At 43.4% G+C, this 23,704-nt stretch overlaps 1 protein-coding gene across 4 annotated transcripts in view; it reads left to right on the top strand.

Annotated features, from left to right (window-relative positions):
- THRB (thyroid hormone receptor beta) overlaps positions 1-23,704 on the top strand; it is a 332,868-nt gene that overhangs the window by 272,554 nt on the left and 36,610 nt on the right. The window contains exon 1 of one of the 4 annotated variants that reach the window (XM_037070686.1): positions 11,151-11,557. The exons of the other annotated variants lie outside the window; for them this stretch is intronic. Coding sequence (XP_036926581.1) covers positions 11,230-11,557 — 328 coding nt within the window. The 5' untranslated portion in view covers positions 11,151-11,229. Of the gene's footprint in view, positions 1-11,150; positions 11,558-23,704 lie in introns of those variants that run through there. 4 annotated transcript variants of the gene reach the window in all.

Below are 23,704 nucleotides of genomic sequence, written 5' to 3'. Positions count from 1 at the left end.
TTTATTTATTTTTAGAGAGAGGAGAAGGGAGGGAGAAAGAGAAGGAGAGAAACATGGATATGTGAGAGAAACATTACTCAGTTGCCTCTCACATTCCCTGACCTGGGGACCTGGCCCACAACCCAGGCATGTGCCCTGACCAGGAATCAAACCAGCAACCTTTCAGTCTCCAAGATGCTGCCCAACCTACTGAACCACATCAGTCAGGACTAGCACTGCACTTTTATCTGTAATTTATGCATTGATTTTAAGAGAACATTGATATAAATATTTTAAAAACTATTTCAGCTTTACAACATGGAAAGCAGATATTCTTAGGGGAAGCACAGTGTTCTGGAAATAAGCAAGAGGTTTACAGCCCCAATAAACTTGAATTCAGATCATCACTGATCAGCCTGTGACCTTGGGCCAGATACTCAATGTCTCCAGGCCTCAGTACGCTCATCGCTAAAACAGGAACAATAACTTCTCCCTACAATATTTCTATGCCTCTGGCCTTACCTGATCTTTCCATTCATCTTCTGCATCGCAGCCAGGGGATTGATTTTAAAGAATCAAAAACATGTCACCTATTCCTTCTTCCACAACCCCCCCGCCCTTGAAATCACCCCTGGCTCTCAAGAGAAAGTTTAAAGACTCGCAGGTCCTTTATAACACAGCCCTGGACTGTCTTTATGCCTCTCTCTTGCCACTTACATAACCTAAACTCAGGCCATTCGTGGTTGTGCTGAACAGTGCCCTGTACCTCAGTCACACGCTGTTCCCTCCTCCTACCTTATCTCTATTGTATACAGGCATCCACGCACTGTGAAACCACTTTCATTTAGATTATATTATGAATACTTAAGCATTACAACAATCGACACTTTTGGTGCACATTTTTGTAAAAGCAAATCCTGCGTGGTGATGGATTGTGCACAAAAGCCTCCCCTTAATACCCTTCAGGAGAGCTATAGAGCTTTGTCAAAAAGCTTTTATTACATACGCAGGGAGAAACAGTGAGAAACGAACTCAGAGCACACAGGTTTTAAAAGAGGAGACTCTGAGTCTCTGTTCCTACCGAAACAGACTCGGTCCTGGGGATTTGCACTCCTGTGGGTGCGGCCTGCTTCCCTGGCTAGCAGCTTTTCTCCTCAGCAAAGACTATGAAAACAGACATCCTCTTCAGCAGCTTCCCGGGACCCTCCTCTCGGTCCTTGATGTGTCATCCGAGGGGCGGGCGAGGAAGGACATTATTCTTCCAGACGATAGAGCCCTTAAAATGACCTTACCTCCAGCCTTCCACAGACTATATTCAGCAGAATGGAATTCTGCGTTTCTCAAAGTGTGTTTCATAGACCACTTACACCAGATGCTACAAGATATACAGGATTCTGTGCCAGATGTGTTCGGGAAAGGCTGAATTATACAAAGGCCTGCAAAGTTCAACGGTTTTCTTTCAGGAACCTGCAAAAGATGGATATACTCATCTCCCAAACTCATTTGACCATAGAGCCTCTTTTTATTGCTTTTTCCTCAAAGCATCTTTTGCATCTCTTGGGACTGGGGTTCCACTTGGGGAACCCCATCTGAATGTTGCTCCCATAGCCCTGGGGTCCACGTAATAAAGATCACACAACAATTACAGTTATCAAAGGGACAGCGATTCACGCTAAAATACCAGCTCACCTGGGACTGAGGAAGTAGAGAAGTTCCAAAATGGTTAGAGTCAAGCATGATCCTAGACTCAAGGTTTTATATAAATTAGTGGAGGTCCTGAAGAGAAAGCGTCCATCACCAGGCATGGGACAAATTCCCATAGTTCCCCTCCACCCTCCAAGGCAGTTTTTCAAGCCCAAAGCACTAGGGTCAGTTGGGAAAATAAAGACCCCCCCTCCCCGGAATAGGAGGGCTGACACACTCAAAGCAGAAGCGAGTTCTGGTCCCAGTCACTACCACCTACTATGTGACAAAAGCCACTTTGTCTCTCTGGAACTCCGTTTCCTCATAAGTCAAATAAAATGCACTTGGAATACACAGCTCAGAAGTTCTAGTTGTGATATCCTGGGGTCCTGCGGGGAGCGCCCACAATTTTCCAGATGTCTTGGGAGGTGTGGAGAGAGCCGCTTTACTACACCGTGGTCCCAAAGGGGCAAGAGATCGCCCTGACCTCTTCTCTGGAGTTGGACTGCTGTGATTTGGAGTCTATTTTAAAAGGAGTGAGTCAGAAGATTCTAGACACTGAAAGCCCCAGAGATCGTGCTCAAAAAATTGTTATGCACCTCTTTCTTTCTCCAAAAATACATTACCTAACAGTTAGACATTTTTCAGCACTCACATGACGAAGTCTAGACCCCACCCCCTTGTATGGATAATGGGATTTTCCCTAGATTTGGGTGGGCCCTTCAGAGGGCAGGCCATGCATATTTCAACCCCTTTTATCACCTCCCCTGCAGCAGGGATGATTGGCAACGCTGGCACGCACTCATAATTCCAGAGCCTCGATCGAGACAGAATTCACGAGCAGGTCTATCTCTGTTCTCCAGTGGCAGAAAAATCTGAAAAGCACACTGTCTCAACTTGGGACAGAGCGCTGCGGGTCTCGAGGGACCTTTCCAAGCCTGAGGCTGTCCATTTATGGCAGTCTATCAATTTTTTTTGTTTGTTTTCACTGCATGCAGATTTTGGTATACCGAGAGTTCTCCACCTTTTCCTGCGAGAACAACCATTGTCATACTCAAATATGTGAGGGTGTGTCGGAGCTTTCAGCCCGTGATGGGATGAAGAATCCCTTAGAACACAGAAAGAGTGACAGTTCATCTAAATCTGAAGCCTCTGCCCTGTGGAAATCCAACAAGGCGGGTACTTCAGGTAGAGAGAAAATGCAGTGTCCCTGAGGCGGACAAGAACCGGGGGTGTTCACCCAACAACAGAGACGCTATTTGGCTGAAATCAAGTGTCTGGGGGAGGGGAAAGCAGTCTTTGACATGAGGCAGGGAAGGGCCACCTTTTGGTAAAGAGTTTGAATTTTATTACAAATGCAGTGAAAAGCCACTGAAGTTTTGAAGCAGGGGAATGACATAATCTGCTGTTTAGTTTTTAAAACATGACTCTTTGGTGGCTGGAGCAAGACAGAATTAAAGGACAGCGAGGAAGGCTAAGAGGCCAGTTGGGGAACCCAGGGAGGAAAAGGTGACAGTTTGGGCCAGGGGGGTGGCAGTGGAGAAGAGGTGGGGTTGAATCTGTTTTTTGGAGGAAGACCCAGTGAACGTGCTGGTGGATTGGATGTAGACAGTGAGGGAGTGTGAGGAGTCCAGGAGGGCTCCAAGGCTTTTTGGTGAAGCTCCCAGGTGGATGGTGGAGCGGAGATGAGGAGACTGTGGGAGGGACAGGTTTTAGAAAGAATTTAAGTTGGCGCCAAGATGGAGGCATAGGTGGAAACACTGTGCCTTCTCCCACAACCAAGTTTGAATACAACAAAGGTTTGGAGAAACAAAGACCCAGCCAAAGGACAGAAAATTGAATTATATGGAAGTCTGACTACATCTAACCGTTCAACGGGGACGGTAAGAGGGGCAGAGCCAGCAGCGAGCAGGGTCGGGCAGGACAGGGCCCCCCACCCAGGNGTAGACAGTGAGGGAGTGTGAGGAGTCCAGGAGGGCTCCAAGGCTTTTTGGTGAAGCTCCCAGGTGGATGGTGGAGCGGAGATGAGGAGACTGCGGGAGGGACAGGTTTTAGAAAGAATTTAAGTTGGCGCCAAGATGGAGGCCTCGGTGGAAACACTGTGCCTTCTCCCACAACCAAGTTTGAATACAACAAAGGTTTGGAGAAACAAAGACCCAGCCAAAGGACAGAAAATTGAATTATACGGAAGTCTGACTACATCTAACTGTTCAACGGGGACGGTAAGAGGGGCAGAGCCAGCAGCGAGCAGGGTCGGGCAGGACAGGGCCCCCCACCCAGGCACGCAGGCAGACAGGAACCAGTTGGGGTGCGGGGCAAACTGGCCGCGGTCGCACATTCACGCACAGTGAGACGGACCACGCAGGCCCCAGGGGGCGAGGGCTGACGGCGGTGGCACACTCGCGTGCAGTGGGACAAAACGCACGGGCCCAGTGACGGCAGCAACTGCGGCACCGGTAAGGGCCGCGGCGGCAGGCGGCAGACCGGACGCCATAGTCCCTCTTTGACCCCGCCCCCACATACAGCGTCACAACCCAGCGACTTAGTTGCCCTGTTCTAGTGAACACTTTAGGGCTCTGCTCCTGCTATGGAACAGGCACGAACAATCCGAAAGATGGCGCGAGAAGAACTCAAAGTCCCAGAGCCAATAACTCTAAGCGACCGAGAAATTGCCAGCCTCTCAGAAGCACAATTCAAGACACTATTTATCAGGATGCTCACAGAACTGGTAGATTATAGTCACAAATTAGAGGAACATATGAAGGCTAAACTAATTGAAATGAAGGGAGATGCACAGGAAACCAATAGTGATGGAAAGGAAACTGGGACTCAAATCAATGGAATGGACCAGAAGGAAGAACAAAACATCCCACCAGAAAGGAATGAAGAAATGAGAATTCAAAAAAATGAGGAGAGGCTTAGGAACCTCCAGGACATCTTTAAACGTTCCAACATCCGGATTATAGGGGTACCAGAAGGGGGAAAGAAACAGCCACGAGTGGAAAACTTATTTGAACAAATAATAAAGGAGAACTTCCCCAGTCTGGCAAAGGAAATAGACTTCCAGGAAATCCAGGAAGCTCAGAGAGTGCCAAAGAAGTTGGACCCAAGAAGGAACACACCAAGGCACATCATAATTACATTAGCCAAGACCAAAATGAAGGAGAGAATCCTAGAAGCATCAAGGGATAAGGGGACAGTCACCTACAAAGGAGTACCCATCAGACTGTCAGCGGATTTCTCAAAAGAGACCTTACAGGCAAGAAGGGGCTGGAAAGAAGTATTCCAAGTCATGAAATCCAAAGACCTACAGCCAAGATTGCTTTATCCAGCAAAACTTTCATTTAGAATGGAAGGACAGATAAAGTGCTTCTCAGATAAGGTCAAGTTCAAGGAGTTCATCATCACCAAGCCCTTATTATATGAAATGCTAAAGGGACTTATATAAGAAAAAGAAGATGAAAAATATTAACAGTGAAAGGACAGCAAACACACAGCTATTAACAACCACACCTAAAACAAAAGCAAACCAAGAGGACAGCTAGATCAGGAGTGGAACCATAGAAATGAAGAACACATGGAGGGTTAGAAACAGGGGGGTGGGAGGGGGAGAAGGGGGGAGAAGGCACAGAAAATAGCATAGATGGTAGGTAGAAAATAGATAGGGGGAGGGCGAGAATAGTGGGGGAAATATAGAATCCAAAGAACTTGAGACACATGGTTATAAACTAAGGGGGGGAGAATGGTGGGGGAGGGAGGGTGCGGGTGGAGGGGAATGAAGGGGGGGAATAGAACAACTGTAATGGTATAATCAATAAAATATATTTTAAAAAAGGAAAGAATTTAAGTTGGAAACACTTGCTGGTTGTACAAGTGGAGATGTCAAGTTGGCCATAAGATGTCTGAGGTGGAGATATGCTTGTGGATATCATTAGCATTTAACTGTTTTTTAAAGTTCTAAGGTACAAGGAGATCACCTACAGCAGGGGACAGCACGCCTTTTCTCCAAAGTGCCACATACGAAACATTTTTAGGTAGCCATGTGGTCCTTGTCACAACTATGCAATTTTGCCATGGCAGCACCAAGTAGATACAGAAGCAGCTACAGACAACATGTAAATGAGCGTGGCTGTGTTCCAATGAAACTTTATCTACATAGCAGGTAATGGGCCACATGTGGCCTATAGGCCAAAAGTTGCTGACTTCCGGCCTATGACCTAGAGTGAAAACATAGACTGAGAAAAGAAAGTCGTCTAAGACAGAGGGTAAGGCACTTCGATACTAATAATTATTATTATGTACATTTAATTATATCACTTACTGTGCCGGTGTTTTACTTACGTTAACTCAGTCTCCACAATAACTGATGGGGTAGGTACTGTTACCACTATTTTACTAAGGAGAAAACTCCAACGTAAACGAAAAGATTTTTTCTTTTGGGGAGGAAAAAAACCTCAGAGGTTGACAGTCTAGACAAGTGTGGCAGTTTTGTGGTAGTTTTAGGGGGTTTTTTGTTTGTTTGTTTGTTTGTTTTGTTTGTTTTTGGGTTTTTTTGTAACTTTATGAAAATTTAATCTTTAATGATATTAAATGGAGCTATTTCAATTATGAAATGTAACATTAAAATATTATTTTTTGGATTAACCTTTTTTTTTATTTAACTTTTGTTCAAGTACAGTTTTCTTTCTTGTATTCCCACCCCTGCCCCCCCAGTGCTCCCCACCCCCCTCCCATCTCCGCCCCCCGTCTTAGTTATTGTCCATGTGTCCTTCATACTTATTCATGTGAGTCCATCCCCTTTTACTCTGTGCTTCTCTCCCCTCTACCCTCTGGACCCTGTCAGCACGTTCTGTATTTCAGTGTCTTTGGTCACATTTTGCTTGCTTGTTTGTTTTGTTGTTTACATTCCTGTTAAAGGTGATATCATATGGTATTTGTCTTTCACTGCCTGGCTTATTTCGCGGTAGTTTTAGGTTTGACACCTAGATTCCTCCAGCTTATTTTTCTACCATCTCTAGAGCATGGCTTTCATCCTCATGGACCATTGTGGTGTCTGGAGCTCCAGCCATCATACTGACTTTCCAGACATCAGGAAGAAGGAACAAAGAAGCAAATAGTATGCACCAGCTATCTTTGTCAGCTATCTTTCAAGTTCCCTAGCAACCGCCTTATGACATTTCCTCTGCTGTATCTCATTGGCCAGAAGTTATCCACATAGACACATCAGATGCAAGGAAGGCCGGAAAACAAAGGTTGCTCCCCCCGCCCCACGAGGACTGTTCCTTCTAAAATTTAGAGATTCTATTACCAAAACAGAAAGTAAAATAATTCGAGTAGAAGCTAACATTAACATGTCCCAATATTTAGTATCTTTCTCTATATGCCTTTTTGCAAGTACAGTTAATAACACTCTCCCTGAGACACAGCTACTCAGCTGTCTCATATGTGTGGCCTCCACTGCTAAAGTCCTACATACCGTTCAAAAGCCAGTTCACAGGTCACCTCTCCTGTGACGCTGTCCCTGACCCCCAGGCAGATTCTTCCTGTCTTTCCACGCCACAGTTATCACACGCTCCCTAGTCTGTCTCCTCAACCTCTCTCCTCTTCCCAACTGGACAACTCAGGGGCAGGAGACACCAGACTGAGGTGCAGAAGGTAACTTTTTAAGAACTACAGGAAATGTGCAGTAAAACTGAAAATAAAGAAAAGGAGGAAGTGGGCAGGATGCCCTGGCCATAGAGGGGGGGCTGGGGTTGGACACCCAATGGAACAGCAACTCTCAAATTTTGCTGCCTATGAAATAAACCGAGGAATTTTAAGAAATCCTGATGCTCAGGTTGCACCCCATTGGTCAAATCGGAATTTCTGAGGTTGCACTTAGGTTCTTTAGAGTGTTTATGAGTGATTCCTGTGTGGGGCCTTATTGGAGAACCAACACAGCTGAAAATAGGGGACAGAGTGGGATGATTGCGGGGGAGGGGGAGTGGAGGAGGGCAAGGGGGGTAAATGGTGAAGGAAGGAGACTTCACTTGGGGTGGTGAACACACAACACCATGTACAGAGGATGTGTTATAGAACTGTGCACCTGAAACCTGTATAATTTTGTTAACCAGTGTCACTCTAATAAATTCAATTTAAAGAAAGGAAAAAAGAGACAGAAAACAAGAAACCAATTCCTCCTTCAGAAACCTTGAGAGTTAGTTGTTTACCTATAAGGTTCTCCAGCAAGATTGTTAGTGTTATCCTTTTAAGTGATTTCCTTCTGGCCACGGATGGCGGTGTATTTCTATAATAAATAATTATTGATTGAAGCACTTCTAATGAGAATTATTAAAGCTCTGTAAGTTTATTTCAGGCAGTTTGAGGCACTATGGGTCCAATAACTCTTAAGCTTCACTTTAAATACCTAAATTAGAACAGTCAGCCAGAGAAATAAGAAAACAATCTTACCAAAGCTCACCTCATTTGTGGCACATAATATGTTTAAATTGTTTTATCGACTTGATGAAGAAGCCTGCCAGATGGATCACAAGTGACAAAGCCATGATTGCTTCTATCAGGGTGTGAGGGGCTGCATTTCAAATTCAATGTCAGTGTTGAACTCCACTTCCATCAACAGTAATGAGGGTTTCATGCATTACTACAAGTAAAGAATAACCCCACTCGGTACAAGGTTTTGTACTCTTTTCTCCAAAAAATAAAAGTTAATGAGGAACTGGGTTCTCTTAATTATGTTTTAAGACATTTTTCCTACTCAGTGATTTCTGAGGGAATTTGGGGTAGTTTTAATTCAATGAAAAATGCTGTTGATTCTCAGGAGTTCTTCCAAATGTTTCTTGAAAATTGGGAGAAATCACTTTTCAGGAGTTGTTCTTTCCTTTTTCACTGCAGTATTTATATCCAGTTCTGAGGCAAAATAACACTTGGCTATTTCAAGTACATTTAGCAAATTTGAAAAATTGCTTTTCTGTGGGGTTTTTTTTTCTTTTTTGGAATGAAAGTTGAGGCTTTGGCTTTAGTTGATACTGTTACTGGTAAAAAGCAAGGAATTGCTTGGTTATGTGCCTTCAGCGAAATACGGAGCCAGGAACTGCACAGCGGGTAACTGCAGAACTGGGTGGATTCGTGAGCAGGTCCTAACCAGAAGGAGGCCTCGGAACAAGTGTGTTTGCCAGGAAACAAAACCGCTTTATTGACAGGTTAATTTTCAGATTAGTTTTGGGAAATCTGAGATAAATAAATGAAATCAGGCAAAAAAAAAAAAAAGGCCTGGATTCTTTTTCCTGGGGTTTTCAGAAAATAATCATTGCTTCCAACGGAATGTTTTGACATTTTCAGTAGGGAAAACATGTTCATTGTAATGTGATGTGTATGTGCTCTTAAAAACCCTTGTGAATAAATCTTTTATGTGTTTTCAGAGTAATCAGAGAGTGAAAACAGTTAAAATGTCAGCTGCGTTCTTCATTCCAACAGTAACGTCCATGCTTTCTCTGATGTTGCAGTTCATTTTCCAGTTCAACAGAACCCATTTGGAGAAAATTTCATTATGTGTTTTGTAGTTCAATTTGTCTTTCTGATAGTTGTTTTAAAGTTGTTTTGTTTTTATAGCTGTTCTACTTATTTTGGACTTGCAGGTATTTGGGGGGTCTTCTTGCTAAATGTCCACAGGGGCTGTCTGGGTTTCTTCCCTTATGTCATCTCATCAGCTGCTTGCTCTCTAATTCTTCACCTTCTTCCCATGAATACCTAGCTCACTCACTCCATTTCTAGAAATCATTAGCCCTTAAAAGGCTCCCCAGCATGACAGTGACCAACCTCACTCTGTGTATTGAACACACAGGCTATTAAGCCACTTGGTGGCAGGGACCATGATTGAAAGTTTGAACAGCCTCTGCTCCCACCCCCTCCTGCTTTGTGCTTAACATACACCCTGGAGATGTTTGTTGAATGACAGCAATATTCTCCTTTCTCCTGTCATACGTCCCTGTCCCGGAACTCCAGGCTGCGGTTACCTGAAGCTTCATGTTCAAAGTAGAGGTCTCACTATTGAGTGTTACAGTATTATATTGCTGTGGTCCCTTGGGAGGGAAATACCAGCCAGGTATTTGTGGACCAGCAGGACCCTAAATGTAAACGTCAGCACCTGAAGCCCAGCCCTGCAAAATGAGTCTCTAGAAGAAAGAGGGAGAACCCCTAGTTTCAAAGAAGGCAACTTCCACCCTTACAGAATCAGCATCTGGAACACACACACACATGTGTGTACATGCATATGCTGACCACCATCTGCACAGAGAAAATATCGTTAGTAGCCATCTCGGCAAACAATTATGGTGTAGTGCGATGTTTGCTCGAGTCTTAGTTCAAAGATATAGTGGTTCTTAGAGAAAATGCTTCTCCCATGTGCATCGTGTCTTTGGATGTCAAGTGCATGAATACTACTGAAATCCCAATCATGCTTCAAAACTGTCTCAAAAGCAGATTTGAATGGGCATAAAATGATGGCGTGCACAGTTCCCCACATTCTACTGTTAGGAAGGCCGTCGAGTGCAAGCAGGGAGTCTATGGCCAGACTGCCCTGAACGCGCCTGGTCCCATCTAAGCACAAACAGGGAAGTGCTCTCGTAGAGGGGTACTCTTCTTTTAAGGGTAACCCACACACTCGCCCTCATGCACTTATAAACAAAACACAAAGGCAGAAAGAGCAGTTAACTTAAGCTTTAGGTCTCACGTAGATTAAAGCTAATGATGTAGAAAATTATCAGGTGCATAGAACAAAAAAGAATGCACTAGCAGACACCAGCAGCATTTTCAAATGTGGCCTCGCTTGGCACGTTTTAAAAACCTGCAAGACCTGCGTGTCATTTGGAAGATGGTTGGATTCTGGTATTAGAAGCCAATGAGTAACATTCAACAACAGGTTTAACCACTAACATTTGTATCACTAGATTAATGTTTTAGAGTCAGTCATCAGGCTCATAATGCCTGGATTTTCTCTGGTCCATGCTAATAAACTTGATTATTGATTTTAGGATTTTCCGTGTATCCGAGAATAGTCTCTAAGATGTCTTTATAACGTTCCATGCTTAAGTTGTCAATCAGAATGACATGACAATGAGTAATCATTTTCTAATCATGTTGGAAGGGGATAAAAAGAGCCTATAAAATGACTCCTCCCAGCTCCAAAGCAACAGGAACATGCTTGCTCTCGCTCCTGTCAGTGGGCAGAGGTCATCCCTACCTGCCTGTCGCCTTCCCCAGGAATTAGCTGCGTTCGCAGCTTAAGACCTTGGATAGGCAGAAATCTGCTTTCCAATATGTTTGAATGGCAAGAGAGCTCAAAAGACACCTCACCCTAAATAGGATTTCAGCATGTCAGGTGCTGTTCCCAAGTAAAGCAGGCTGGGTTGCTGTGTTGGTGGTGGTGTTTATTCATCTCCCTTTCTCGTTTCATGTGTATGGATGGACGCTTCTCGGCGTATATGCCCGGCTCCCTGTCTGTATGGGGCTGGTGAATGCATGCATAGAGTGTGTGTATATGTAAAGTAGAAACTAAACCAGGGTAACAAAATGAACTACTGTATGCAAGAACTCTATGAAGTGCACCCAGCTGCCGGCAGCAATTGCTACATGCAGGCCACTGATTATTACGCGTATTTTGAAGATAGTCCGGGTTACAGTGGCTGCCACGCTCAGGCTGTGTCCAGTAACAACATATATATGGAACAGGCCTGGGCAGTGAATCAGCCTTATACCTGTAGTTACCCTGGAAACATGCTGAAAATCAAGGACTCTGACTTGGACATGGCCCTGAATCAATACAGCCAACCTGAATATTTCACTGAAGAAAAGCCTACCTTTTCTCAAGGGCAGTCGCCATCTTACTCTCAAAAAAAAGGTAGGGACCACTCCACCTAAATGTATTAAAAGTTTCCGTTGCGTGTGAAAGTGACAGTTTGCATCAGCGTGGTCCGATGTCTGACTTTGAGTGCTGAGTGTTGGAAATGAAAACAGCAGCAAAGAGAGGGTGCTGCTGGGTGATTGAGAGGGTCCATGGGCAACAAAGACTTCCAAGCACTTTTGTCTTCACCTATTACAGCCGGATCAAGTTGTTTTTTAGACTCTGTGTATATGGGGGTGTGTGTGTGTGTGGAGACTGTGTGTGTATGTATACATATAGCACAAAGTGATTATCGTCAGCTTCTTTGCTAAAGAAAACATGTAAAAAGCTTCCCTTTGGTGAAAAAAGTTTGAAGTGTGGTGATTCTCCCCACTTCAGGTTCGGATTAAAAACTCATTTGACTCCTTCTTGGCCCTTCATATTAAAAGTTTATGTTAGTTAACTGGTAAAATACTTCAGTGATTTTTGATACTACTATTGTGTTTGAATTTATAAATATTTGGTTTAATATATTTACTTATCCATGTAAACTGTAAAGAATCTACTTGTAACCACAGCAAGCTGTAAGAATGTAAAATTCAAAAAGAAACTAGTGCATTTTGTATTGCCACCGAGCCCCTAAAGTTTGATATGTCTGCAATCATGTCAAATGAACTCTCTATATGAGAGTGAAATATCCTTCAAAATAGCCGTTGCTGAAAACAAATGCAGCATCCATTTATTTTAATAGACACTGATTTTACAAAGTTGCTTAATTTTCTATCAATAGAACATCTCTTGTGTTACCAAAAAAGTAAAATAAGCAGCAAACCAGTAGCTGTTAGGAAATTTCATGGCAATTGCCGGATAGAAAATGCTTTCTAAAGTAGCTAAAATTCTTGTGCACATACACCAGAAATTCTTTTTTTCCATGTACGATCTACAGGATGTTGCATAAGAAACCAAATTAACAGGTTTTGTAATTTATAAGAAAATGATGCCCATTGATCTTCAAATGTGAATTTCTCTGTAAAATTATCTTGAAACAGAATGTGGTCTATTTGATGTGGCTCCTGTAAAAAGTATTTGCTTCTTTTAATGTGACTCTACAAGGTCATTAATAGCAGCCTGTCTTGAAAAAAATAATAAACAAAATCTTTAAAAAACTACAAACTGAGTCTAAAATCCCTGTTCAGTTTTTACTATTCTATAATTTACAAATATGAACTCTGAGGGGGATTATAGCATGCAACATACTCAGACTTGTGCATCTGCATTTCCATTTAGCTTTACCTTCTTGTGAAGGGCATCAGAATTACTTATTTATTGCAAGGGGCAGACCATGTAAGTCCCCTAATGGGAACATCTGAGGTAGATGGTGTGCTTTCTGTTTCATTTACTCTTATAAGTGATTTATCTTTCAAAAGAAGTTGGCATTGCTTCATTAGACATGCCTGTGCCTTTCTTAATGATATAGAATCCTTAGAAAATGTTGGTGTCCGTCTCTCTCCTTGGGCATTCCACTAGTCTTAAAAATTCCTGCAAAACTTTTCATGCTTTTGACTCCTTTTTCTTCTCTCTTTTTACTGTATTTTCTTCCACCAGCCCTGGGGAATATTTGCTTATTAAACAGTAAACCAGGGATTCTTCACTAATTAATTTGAAGCATGAACTAGAGGTTAAGACACCGTGGATGCATATATTGATGTAATTTCTCAAAGCCATATGCCATTAAAAGGCCAGCGCCACCTGCCAAACTCGCTCAATCAAAGCAGGCAAATATTCTTAAGTGCGCTGTTATTTACTGTTACAAGTCTTTCAGTAAATCCCAGTCGAACTAAACCCAGCTGTTAACCGTCTCTTAGGACAAAAGGTCATACCCAACATGTTTATCCACATTGATCCGCTATTGATTTTTGTTGTTGCTGAAGGACATCAGTAATATCTCCTTAAGGCAAAATTAAGACTATAAACAGGTGTTCAGTGGGGCAGGCCTCGTTATTCCAGTTGGGTTTTTACCTGTTTTCATGGAACTCATAATTGCTTTATCTGTGTTGGCTGCTGTCTCTACAGCTATATAAATTCTTTATTAATGCAGCTGTCTTAACTTTGTTTATAATTTTTAAGAATGGCTTATTCTCCAGCCTTTAATTAGAATTTCCTAGTATGTGGAGAATGATCATAATCTTGTTTATTTGTAAAGTGTACTTAAGTACACAGAGATGAAATAAAGGAAAGCTACAGACAGAACCCAGAGTTAAGACTGGTTATCTTAATGGTTGAATTTAGAATGACTTTTAACTCCCCCTCTGTATTTTTTCTGTTTTTATATTGATAGCCAAGAGGGAACAAAATTATCCAGTTCCTGAAGCACTGAGAACACAAAGGAAGAGTCAGAATTCCGTTTATTAAATCAAATTTAAAATAAGACTTCAAGAATTGGCCAGGGAGCCCGTGTCATTTCCACATCGAGGAGAACTGAAGTGTGAATATAGTATCTGTCTTATTTTTCATATAGAATATGAGAAAACACATATTTCATTTTTAAAAGTTAGAAACAAAAGCACCATAGCTATCACTCAGAAGATATGAGATCCTTTTTTTTTAGTCTTTCAAATAACCTGACCGTGATCTGTTCAGTTAAAAATCAGTCACCACAGCCAGTTCTGATTGCTTCTGAAGTCCCCAAACAGCTCGAGTCTGGCTGTTCTGCAGGCAGCTTTGCTGGTCAGCCTCTGGCTCTGTTTGCACAGAACTCGTCCGTGAAGTGTCTGCCTTGGGCAGCCCCTCCCCACAGGGTTCTTTGCTCCACTTTCAATGTGCCATCTTTCTCAGAACTATGTGTCCCAAGAAGTGCTGGTGTGTGTGTGTGTGTGTGTGTCAAAGTTGGTGATCATGTCCAAGAGGAAAATAATTTCCTGCTTTGGAGCCAGGGTGGAGGAAATGGCATGTTTGTCCCTTTCAGTGTTGGTTTGGTTTTGATCACACATGTTCTTATTCTGTAGCCGGTTTAAGTGTTGGGGAGAGAAAAATGAATAACTGAGCAGAAAGTTCACATACAACCAACTCTTCTCTCCGAGTCTGCTTTCATTGCCCCTTGGTCTCGAGACAGGAACCGAAATCTTTTTGGATGTCCCATAGCCTGTTCCCTTTGTGTGAATACTTGTGCAAACATTAAAAATGGAAATTAAATGGTAAGGTTGGGGGTGTTTGAAGTGACCCACATCATGAGGCTCAGGTTAAAAGAGGAGTTAAACCCAAGGAAATATGATTTCTAATTAGAATTTCATTGACCTCGTTTAAAGTTAGAGAAGGATTGCTATACCATAGAGCTGGGGTTGGGGAAGTTTCAAAGTCTGTACAGAAAAAAAATGCTGTGTAAGCCACAGGTACCCTAAAATGCTTAGAATCACACTCCTAGTGAGAGGCAAGCAGGAAAGCAAACCAAAAAATGGCAAGCTTTACAAGTCCCATTGCATAATCACTCCCAACCATGAACTTGAATATGAGGTGATTGCACACTATTTGATTTCTCTTTGTCAACATTCCCTCTCCTTCCTTCCTTCCCTTCCCTTCTTCTCCTCTTTGTCTCTCCCCCACCCCCTGCCACTGTCCCTCCATCTCTCTCTCAGTCTTCCTCTTCCTCCCCCATCTCTACTCTTTCTCTCTAGTTGAATTTCTTTAAACACATACGGGATCAGTCCACCTAATGAACTGTTGCAGACACCATGTCTTTAAAATGCAATAGGACTTAAGAGGTTAATGCAACTGCAGGTTTTTCTACAGTGTTTATGTAATTGTAAGGATGCTGTTGTAAGGCTAGGATCCACATTAGGCACCGCCACCAGTAAACTATTGAGAGACAACACCACTCCAGAAAACAACAGGGCCATTGTGTAGAATACAGAAGATACTATCCAAAAGGTTAAATGAAAGTGCCCCTCGGCTCCCAGAAATGGAAGCAAAGTAAGAAACAACAGTCATTTCCAAATCAATTCTAAGAGCAGACAAAAGCATGAGCTGGCTCTTCTTTCTTTTCTGTCTTGTCAAAGGCACGTCCTTCAGAGATTTCATTAGGTGCCCCAACTTCATCCTAGAGCACCCACTGCCATTCCTCACAATAAGAGCTAATAGCAGGAATCCAAGGCATTATGAGAGACTGAAGTCAGATGCCTGGCAGGCTTGGGAGGGAATGTGGGTGCTGCTTATTTCCTGCATTCAGGGCTCACATCCACCACCTCACTTGTAAATACTTCCCCACAAACTCAAAGCTTTTTGCTCAGCTCCCAGCATTCAGGTGCATTCAGCCTGAGGTTCAATTGCTTCCCACTCTACCATCTGCACTGGTCTAGCTTTTGTGACCCCAACTTTTTGTTCTGACACTAAGTAGCACGGCCTAGTTCGCATCTGTATTCTTCCTTTTCCAGATAGATCCTCAGAATGACTGAGCTCCCATGCGCTGTCCTTGGTACCAACCTCATGGCTCCCTCTGTGCTAGGTGCTTAATGAATATCCTCAGTTCTCCTGAACACTCCCGGAATATGCCCCACCCTTCCTCTCTCCTTACCTGCACACTCTTCCCTCCATGTTGTCCTGTGCTCTTCTCCCCATGTTCACCCCTTGTCTCCTACTTCCAGCCACTCAGTGACAGTCCTCCCCTGCCCTGTGCACCCACCACAGGCTCCACCTGAACATCCAGACCCTTTCCACATGGTCTGTTAGATCAAACACTATCTCCATCAACTCTCCCCCTCACTAAAGGGTTCCATTTTATTTCAGGCTTTGTGCTTCCATCCACACCCTCTGTCCCCAAATCTTGGCCAGTTTCTCCATGTATTTCTCTCTCTCTGCTATGTTGCCCCCATCCGTGAACCAATGATGATGCTCTTTTTCTACCCAGTGCTCACTGCCATCCACACCCCAGGGCTCCTTCTGCCATTCTCAGCCTGCATCACTTCAGGTCACTCACTGAGCTCACAGCCCATCAGCCTGTTCTATTTAATCAGCACCACATTCACAAACAAGATGCCCCTTGTTTTATACAACGGCACTAAATGATGTGTGTAGATCAGCTTTTTGAAAAGAAACTAAATTATATATCATAGGTATTAGACCAGAGTTTCTCAGCCTTGTCACTATCGACATTTGGAGCCAGATAATTCTTTGCCGTGGGGGCTGTCCCGAGCCTCCTGGGATGTCTAGCAGCATCCCCAGTTCTATGCACTAGATGCCAGTGGCACTCAATGTTCCCTTCCACAGCAGTGACAGTTTTAAAAATGTCTCCAGATACTGCCAAATGTTCCATTGGGCTCACAAGCACCCCACTACATTAAGTGAGCTCAATATTTAGAGATCATCTGTAGTAACAGATTTTTTTGTAATGTGAAAATTCCTCCTCCATTTTCATAGTGTTCAGCTTAGATTTTTGCAGATTAAGCTGTTTTGCTTGTTTTTCTTTTTTGCCCAATCCTCCACCCACCATCCAGCCCCCCAACTAGACTGAGCTGTATCCAAATGGAGTAGTGCACTTGAACATACATGGGTATGTATACCTACAACATGCCACTTACATGTATATTATAGAGCATTCCCACAGCCTGAGTTTGGCTTCTATTTGTCATGTATGCTTGTTTATGTCAACCCATTGGGACCATTTGCACTAGAAAGTCAGTTACCCCCTTCCCCACTCCGTGAAGTGCTCACCCACCAGGACTGCAGGCTGTACCTGCAGGGAGACGGCACAGCTTATAGTGGCAGTGATGTGCTTTGTCCTGATACCAATGTAGCCACTTCTCCTTCATAGAACATCAGGCTGAAGAGCTGATAGCCCACATTTTTAGCGCTATAATCTTGAATCTCATTCTGGATGAATTCTCAGATAAAGAAAGGCAAACATTTTTCTCAAACATGCAGGACATGAAATAACAGAGGGTGTTCTGTGTGAGCCCTTAGAGACCTAAGTTGACTCTTAAAGCAAAATCAGAGGTTAGTGACCCTTTCCGCTTCCCACCCTTCCCTACTCTTCTGATAAACTTCACCTTCCTTCTTTTTAACCCATCTCTGTTAAAACAGGAAATGATCCCATTAGCACCTGAGTTCTAAAACTCAATGCCCACAAGCACCAGAGCCGATAGCAATGCCAGAGAGGCAAAGTGGTTCAATGTGGACTGCTTAATTTAAGTTTTGCAACCCACACACACATTGTTTCTGTGTTGTAAGAGTATCTTTACTTCCATAAACCACTACATTTTCTTCCATTTTTCTTGAATTACTCTTGTCTTCCCACTTTTAAGAAAGATAGAAGTTCTGTGAAATACTCCTTTCCTTATAAAAAGACATAACACAAGAATAAACATAAATGGCAACGGACATTTCACCTCAGCGCTGGGGCAGAACAGGGGCTCCTGCTGACAGCGAGGCTGCCCTTCTCAGTTCAGCTGATGGCTGCCCTGTGAAAATTTGGGCTCATTATTGCCAGATCTTTCAGCTTTTCACAGGAAGCAAGAAATCTAAGTTTTATATGAAATCTCCTGGTTTTCAAAATTGGCTGAGATGTTTAAACAGTCTACAAGCCAAACGCTGTAGACTGCCAGTGTGTGTGCCCTGGTGATTAAAACGTTGACTGAAACTCATTATACCAATCTATTCCCTTTCCTGGTGATTTGCATCATCAAGTCACACAGTTCTAATTGTAGACTGAAAGGTTATGTCAGCTGCTAAGCATGTGAGCCTACAGGGAAAGGAAGAAGAAGGTTCTTCTTGTGCGTGAAACTGTATTGTATCCAAGACTACCCTAACAAGTTTATATATTTTAGTTTCAGGAAGTTGTGAATCGGAAGAAATCATCTAAAACTTACTTTGCCCCTCTTTCTGCCCTAAGACTTTCAGATGGTAGGAATCCAGAGTCCCTTGTCATCGTGACATCTCCCCTTTGGCCCCCTGCCACGTCTGACCTGGTCCTCCTTTCCCTTCATTAGCCCCCGGGGCTCTAGAGTTTAAAAACTCAGGACTCCAGTGGCTACTGTCCCCCAGCAGCATGGACCCAGCCAACCAGAGGGCGAGGTGTAAAGCAAAGATGTGCAGTGATTCCACTCGGGTAGCAGTGGCAACAGAAAGATGCCTGCCATTCTGAGGAAACACTTTGTGACGTAGGAGCGTCTGTGGCACCTCTGCTGGGAATTTGTGGACGGCAATGAAAGGACACCTTTTAGTCGATGCTGCGTCAAGGTTGTACCCAGCGTCTTGCACGCGAGGCCAGTACATGTTTGTTACATAAATAGATGGGTGGAGGGAACAGATATATTGCTTATCAGAGGTTTAAGATTACCATTACGCAGAAGTTGGTACCTAGTACCAAGAATCAAATGTCAAAGGAATCAGAATTAGTATGTTGGGAAAGACTAAAGGATGAACCATGCAACGTGTTGAGGTCTGTAAAGAAATGACGTAGAGAAGAAGGTGCCCATGGTGTGGGCTTGTGGAGGTGGGTCATTTAACTCACAAGGGTCTGTGCTGTGTGATGAACCGAGGAGGCTCAATATAAAATTGGAAGAATAACTAAACATGCTAATGGTTTAGCTTCTTTAGGGGTGTTAAAATATGGCAACCTCTGATACCCTTACTCAAACCACCCAGGATTCTTTGCTGCCTCTAGGTTGGTAGTTCCACAGGATGAGTCAGCAAATGGCCTCTCTGAGCCACCCAAAGCATTTCCTAATACCAGCAATAACACTGCTCCTTTCAGATGCCAGGGGTGCTTCTGCTAGGCAAACGGTCCTGGGCAGAAGTTGAGATCAGCCACATTGGAAAAGGCCTCTGAGCTCAGCTTCTCTGCTAGACCTTTCTTCCCAGGTGGCAACTTCCACTTTATACCTACCAAGATGAATCTGCCTGTGTTCTAATCTTTTCCCTAAGGCCTCTATCTACCAAGGTGACAAAAGGTGCCAGTGTTTATTCTCCCAGGATCTGAGATGCGGTTAAAATTCACTCAGGAGAATTAAACTAACAAAGGCTTCTGCTTTTACACATGCACAGGAAAGCCCAGAATCCAGAGCCAACCAAAAAGCCAAGCTTACTGCCTGTGGCATGATTTGCAGTGCAAATGTACACGACGTCTCTGTCCACATACCCAGTCCCTCTGTGAATCAAGTTCTCTGAAACCAAAGTTGGCTACAACACACGTACACCTTGAAAACATTATGCTAAGTGGAACGCCAGTCACAAAAGACCATGTTTTGTATGATTCTGTTTATATGAAATGTCCAGAATAGGCAAATCTGTAGAGAAACGGAAATTGAATTAGTGGTTTCTTAGGGCAAGGTGGGGGGTGGAGAGGATAGGAGGAATGGGGGGGTGGCCTCTAAAGGTACAGGGGTTTTGGGGGGGATGATGCAAATGGTCTAAAATTAATTATGGTAATGATTTCACAATTCAGTGACTATGTGAAAAGCCATCGAGTTGCATGGTATGTGAATCATATCTTAATATAGCTGCTAACAGACAAGGTAAAAAATGTGAGTAATATTTTACCACATCAACCTGTTTTATATGCAGGATAATACTCATCAATTAATCAGACACTGCCACGTGACGACTAAAAATATTCTCAAAGTCCTTTGTTGAACAAACAGGTGGAGTTTGCTTTCATAATAATGTGCTTGATAAAGGGGCGAGATAGCTTTATTAGTCTAACAAATAATGCGCCTGAGTGTACATAAAAGCTGGGAATATGTGTCTTCCGTGGATGTACCATCGCGGGTCTCAGTGGTTTCTGGGTGCGCTGACCGTGCTTCTGCCGCAATCACCTGACGCGGCGTGCAGGTGCAATTCTCCAATGAGCGGCGTGGCTTCCGGGGCTGTGTTTCTCCTGTTTGTTTCCAGGCGGAACCCAATAGTGACACCCGGTTCGTGTCTACACGGGGCAACAGAACTAGCAACACACATGCATGGTCCCTACCTAGACATGCCAGCATGGGGCACACCTGCTGATCATGAAAAACGGCAAAGATGGAGACACGGGGACCAGAAAGCAGGAGATGGTTAAGTTCTCCAGAACTGGTCAGCACGTGATGTTGTCAAGTATATCCTGTAACTTTAAGGGAACCCCCACATTCCTATGCATTCTATGCGGAATGTTACTCCCTGGTAGAAATCATTTAATGGTGGATAATGGACTTAAGCATAATGATTGATGTGTCATTGCCTGTGGTGAGCGTTTTGGCTAAACAAGATGGTTGCGAGTTAATATTTTAGAGAAAAGAAAGAGGTGGGTGGGGTGCGCCAGTATGATTATGTAAGCAACTGGTATGGGCGTACATGGATGTTTTTGTAGAAGTTTGATTATTTAACTAAAGACCTATTTAATCATCTATTCATCCACCCACCAAGATAATCTAGGAAAAATAAGAGAGCAAAGCAAAGCACCCAACAGACTAGCATTCCGAAAACAAAGGAGCTGCTTCCACTAACAGATTGAATTATCATGGGATTCCGGGTTCACCAGAACCTTAAAGGTCAGGCAGTTCAACCACCTGCATACACTGTCGGGCTGTAGGGAGGAGGAACCCGGTGTTGGGCTGCCAACACCAAAAATAAAGCAGGTAGAGTGAGAGATGGTGAGGGACCTGCATCTTCCTGACTCTGGTTGACATTCTCCAGCCCTCCCAAAGCGTTTCCCACAGGCAACACACTGCCCACCTGCATTATAATTTGTTCCTGAATGTGATAGTAGAAGGCAATGGCCTGTGTCTCTTTCTCCCTTATCTCTGCCGTCTGCACTTGATACCGAGAACTCCAAGTCTTCACTCTGGCCAACTGTACATAACCCCTATGTATAATGGGTAGCTTTCCTGACATTGGTATGTCTATTCCATCTGCCTCTACCAGGAAGGTGCAGTGTTTTAATCATTGGGTTACTTCATTGTTTAAAGCTGCTTTGTGTGTTATAAGTATGTGTTCCAATGCACACATAAGCATTTACTTGTCACACACACACACTCACACATACACTAGATTACTAAAATGAAAAAAACATCAAAATGCTACAGTGGTTATCCTGTGAAGATCTAATAGGTAAATTTGTGCTTTGCTAATTTATGTCTTTAATTTGTCCATAATGCACTGTATTACTTACACAGTTTTTTTATTTTAAAAATCTGGACATGGTAAGGAACCCATACACACATGGTTTTTGATGCATAGAGACTGACCACTAAAGTCCATTGACTAAGTCAAAGATAAAATTAGTTAAATCCATTGATAAAGTTAAGTCCAGAGCATCTCTGACCATTTTCATTATTACCTGCCCCCAATTCTACACATGTGATAATTAATTAGTTCTCTGGACACAGAGCCTTAGTGGAATTTTTATGTTGTTCCTTGGTACAGATGGCTTCGCAAAATTGTGTTTGGAATGAGTCAATGCCTGATGAGTTTTCCTGTCGATTTTGTTGGTGTTTCTTATGAAATGTGAGCCCCAGCACCACCTATTACCTCGCAGACCGTGGTAAACAACCTTGGGGCTTGGGCTTACAATCTCGTGAAGGGGAAGTCTAACCAGCAAGCAAAGATTCCTTTGGGTGGAATGGATAGTGGTTTATAGAGCTGAAAGTGGAAAGGCAAGCAAATTGCATAAAATTCTGACTTTTGGCAATGGCATCTTAATCCAGCTGGCCTGGACCTGGTGATTCTCATGTGGGGAAAGGGTGCTGCATTTAAGCTCACCTTAGTTCTGTCTCACTATCTTAAACCTGATGATCAGAGAAGAGTCAAAAAAAAAAAAGCAGGATCAAATCTACTTGATTAGTGACCATGTATCTCCCCAGAGTGCTACCTCTTGGAAGCGCTTGAATCTAGATATCTCAATCTTCATCAGAATGGAATCTCGGTTTCTTGACCAAAAACCAAACGTTCTCATGTAGTTTTCATTAGGTCAGAAGTTTGGACCTGTATTTGCATTATCACCTCTTTCAAATACCCCTGCTGAGCTCTTTAGTCCTTTCCATCTGTAGGTTCCAGAGAGACCCCCCTCCGTTACATTCTTTGCCCTTGGCAGAGAGCAGCAATGTTGAAAAACTGTGATGCAGTCATCAAAGGAAGCAAGTGCTGGACACCTGAGTTTGAGCATGAAGGACAGGACCCCTGCCCTGTAGCTGGAATTAGACAAACCTGTTGTGAGTCAGAGGTGTCAGTCTAAGGAAAGGAAGAGTTCCCAGTAGTTACAGTGCAGAGAGTAAAGAGCTGCTCTTGGGGAAGCACAAGGAGGTAGGGGAGCACCCGACCTGGACTGGAGCTGAGGGGCTGGGCAGGAAGGCTTCCCTAAGGTTTCCCCCTGTGACTCTGGACATAACCCTATGCCAGCACCTACCACATTACATGCAGGTGACCTCTTGTTGTCCGTTTTCCCCACTCCACTGAAAGGGTCTCCAAGAATTCTTTAGATCCTTGGCACATTGCCTAGCCTGTCGTAATACCTATACAGATGTTTATCAAATGGAACCGTCCTCTTTTATTTCCTTCATTTCTTTGTTTTTGAATAACAGCTTTATTGAGACATATTTCGCATCTCATAAAATTCACACATCTAAAGTGTACAAAATGTGTCCCTACCAAACTGTGATTTTCATTCAATGGTACTTAGTGCACACGCAGAGTTGTGTAGCCACCCATGCTACACCTCACCAGAGCATTATCTTTACCCTGAAAAGAAACTCAGTGGTCTTTAGCAGTCACTCCCCTTTCCTCCCTCCCTCCAGACCTTGGCCACCACCCATCTAGTTTCTGTACCTCTGAGTGTTCCTATTCTAGACATTTCACGTAAGTGAAATTGTAAGATATGTCTAGCTTCCAGGTATAGCTTCTTTCATTCAGCACACAGTTCTCAGGGTTCATCTGTTTGGTCCATGTAACAGTACTTCATTCCATTTACGGCTGAATCATATTTCAGTGTGTGGCTACACCACTTTTCTTTGTCCATTCACCATTGGATAGACACTTGAGTCGTGGCCACTTTTTGGATATCATAAACAATGCTGCTACGGGTGTTCATGTACAGGTTTTTGTGTGGATGTAGGTTTTCAGTTCTCAGGCATACACCTAAGACTGGAATTGCTAGGTCCTCTGTGACTTTGTATTCAGCATTTTGAGGAACTGCCAACAGTTTTTCCA

This window comes from Sturnira hondurensis, unplaced genomic scaffold, assembly GCF_014824575.4.
Source record: "Sturnira hondurensis isolate 20B ecotype Veracruz unplaced genomic scaffold, ASM1482457v3 Scaffold0019006, whole genome shotgun sequence".
Taxonomy (NCBI): Eukaryota; Metazoa; Chordata; class Mammalia; order Chiroptera; family Phyllostomidae; genus Sturnira; species Sturnira hondurensis.
This window is presented reverse-complemented; position numbering and strand designations above follow the sequence as displayed.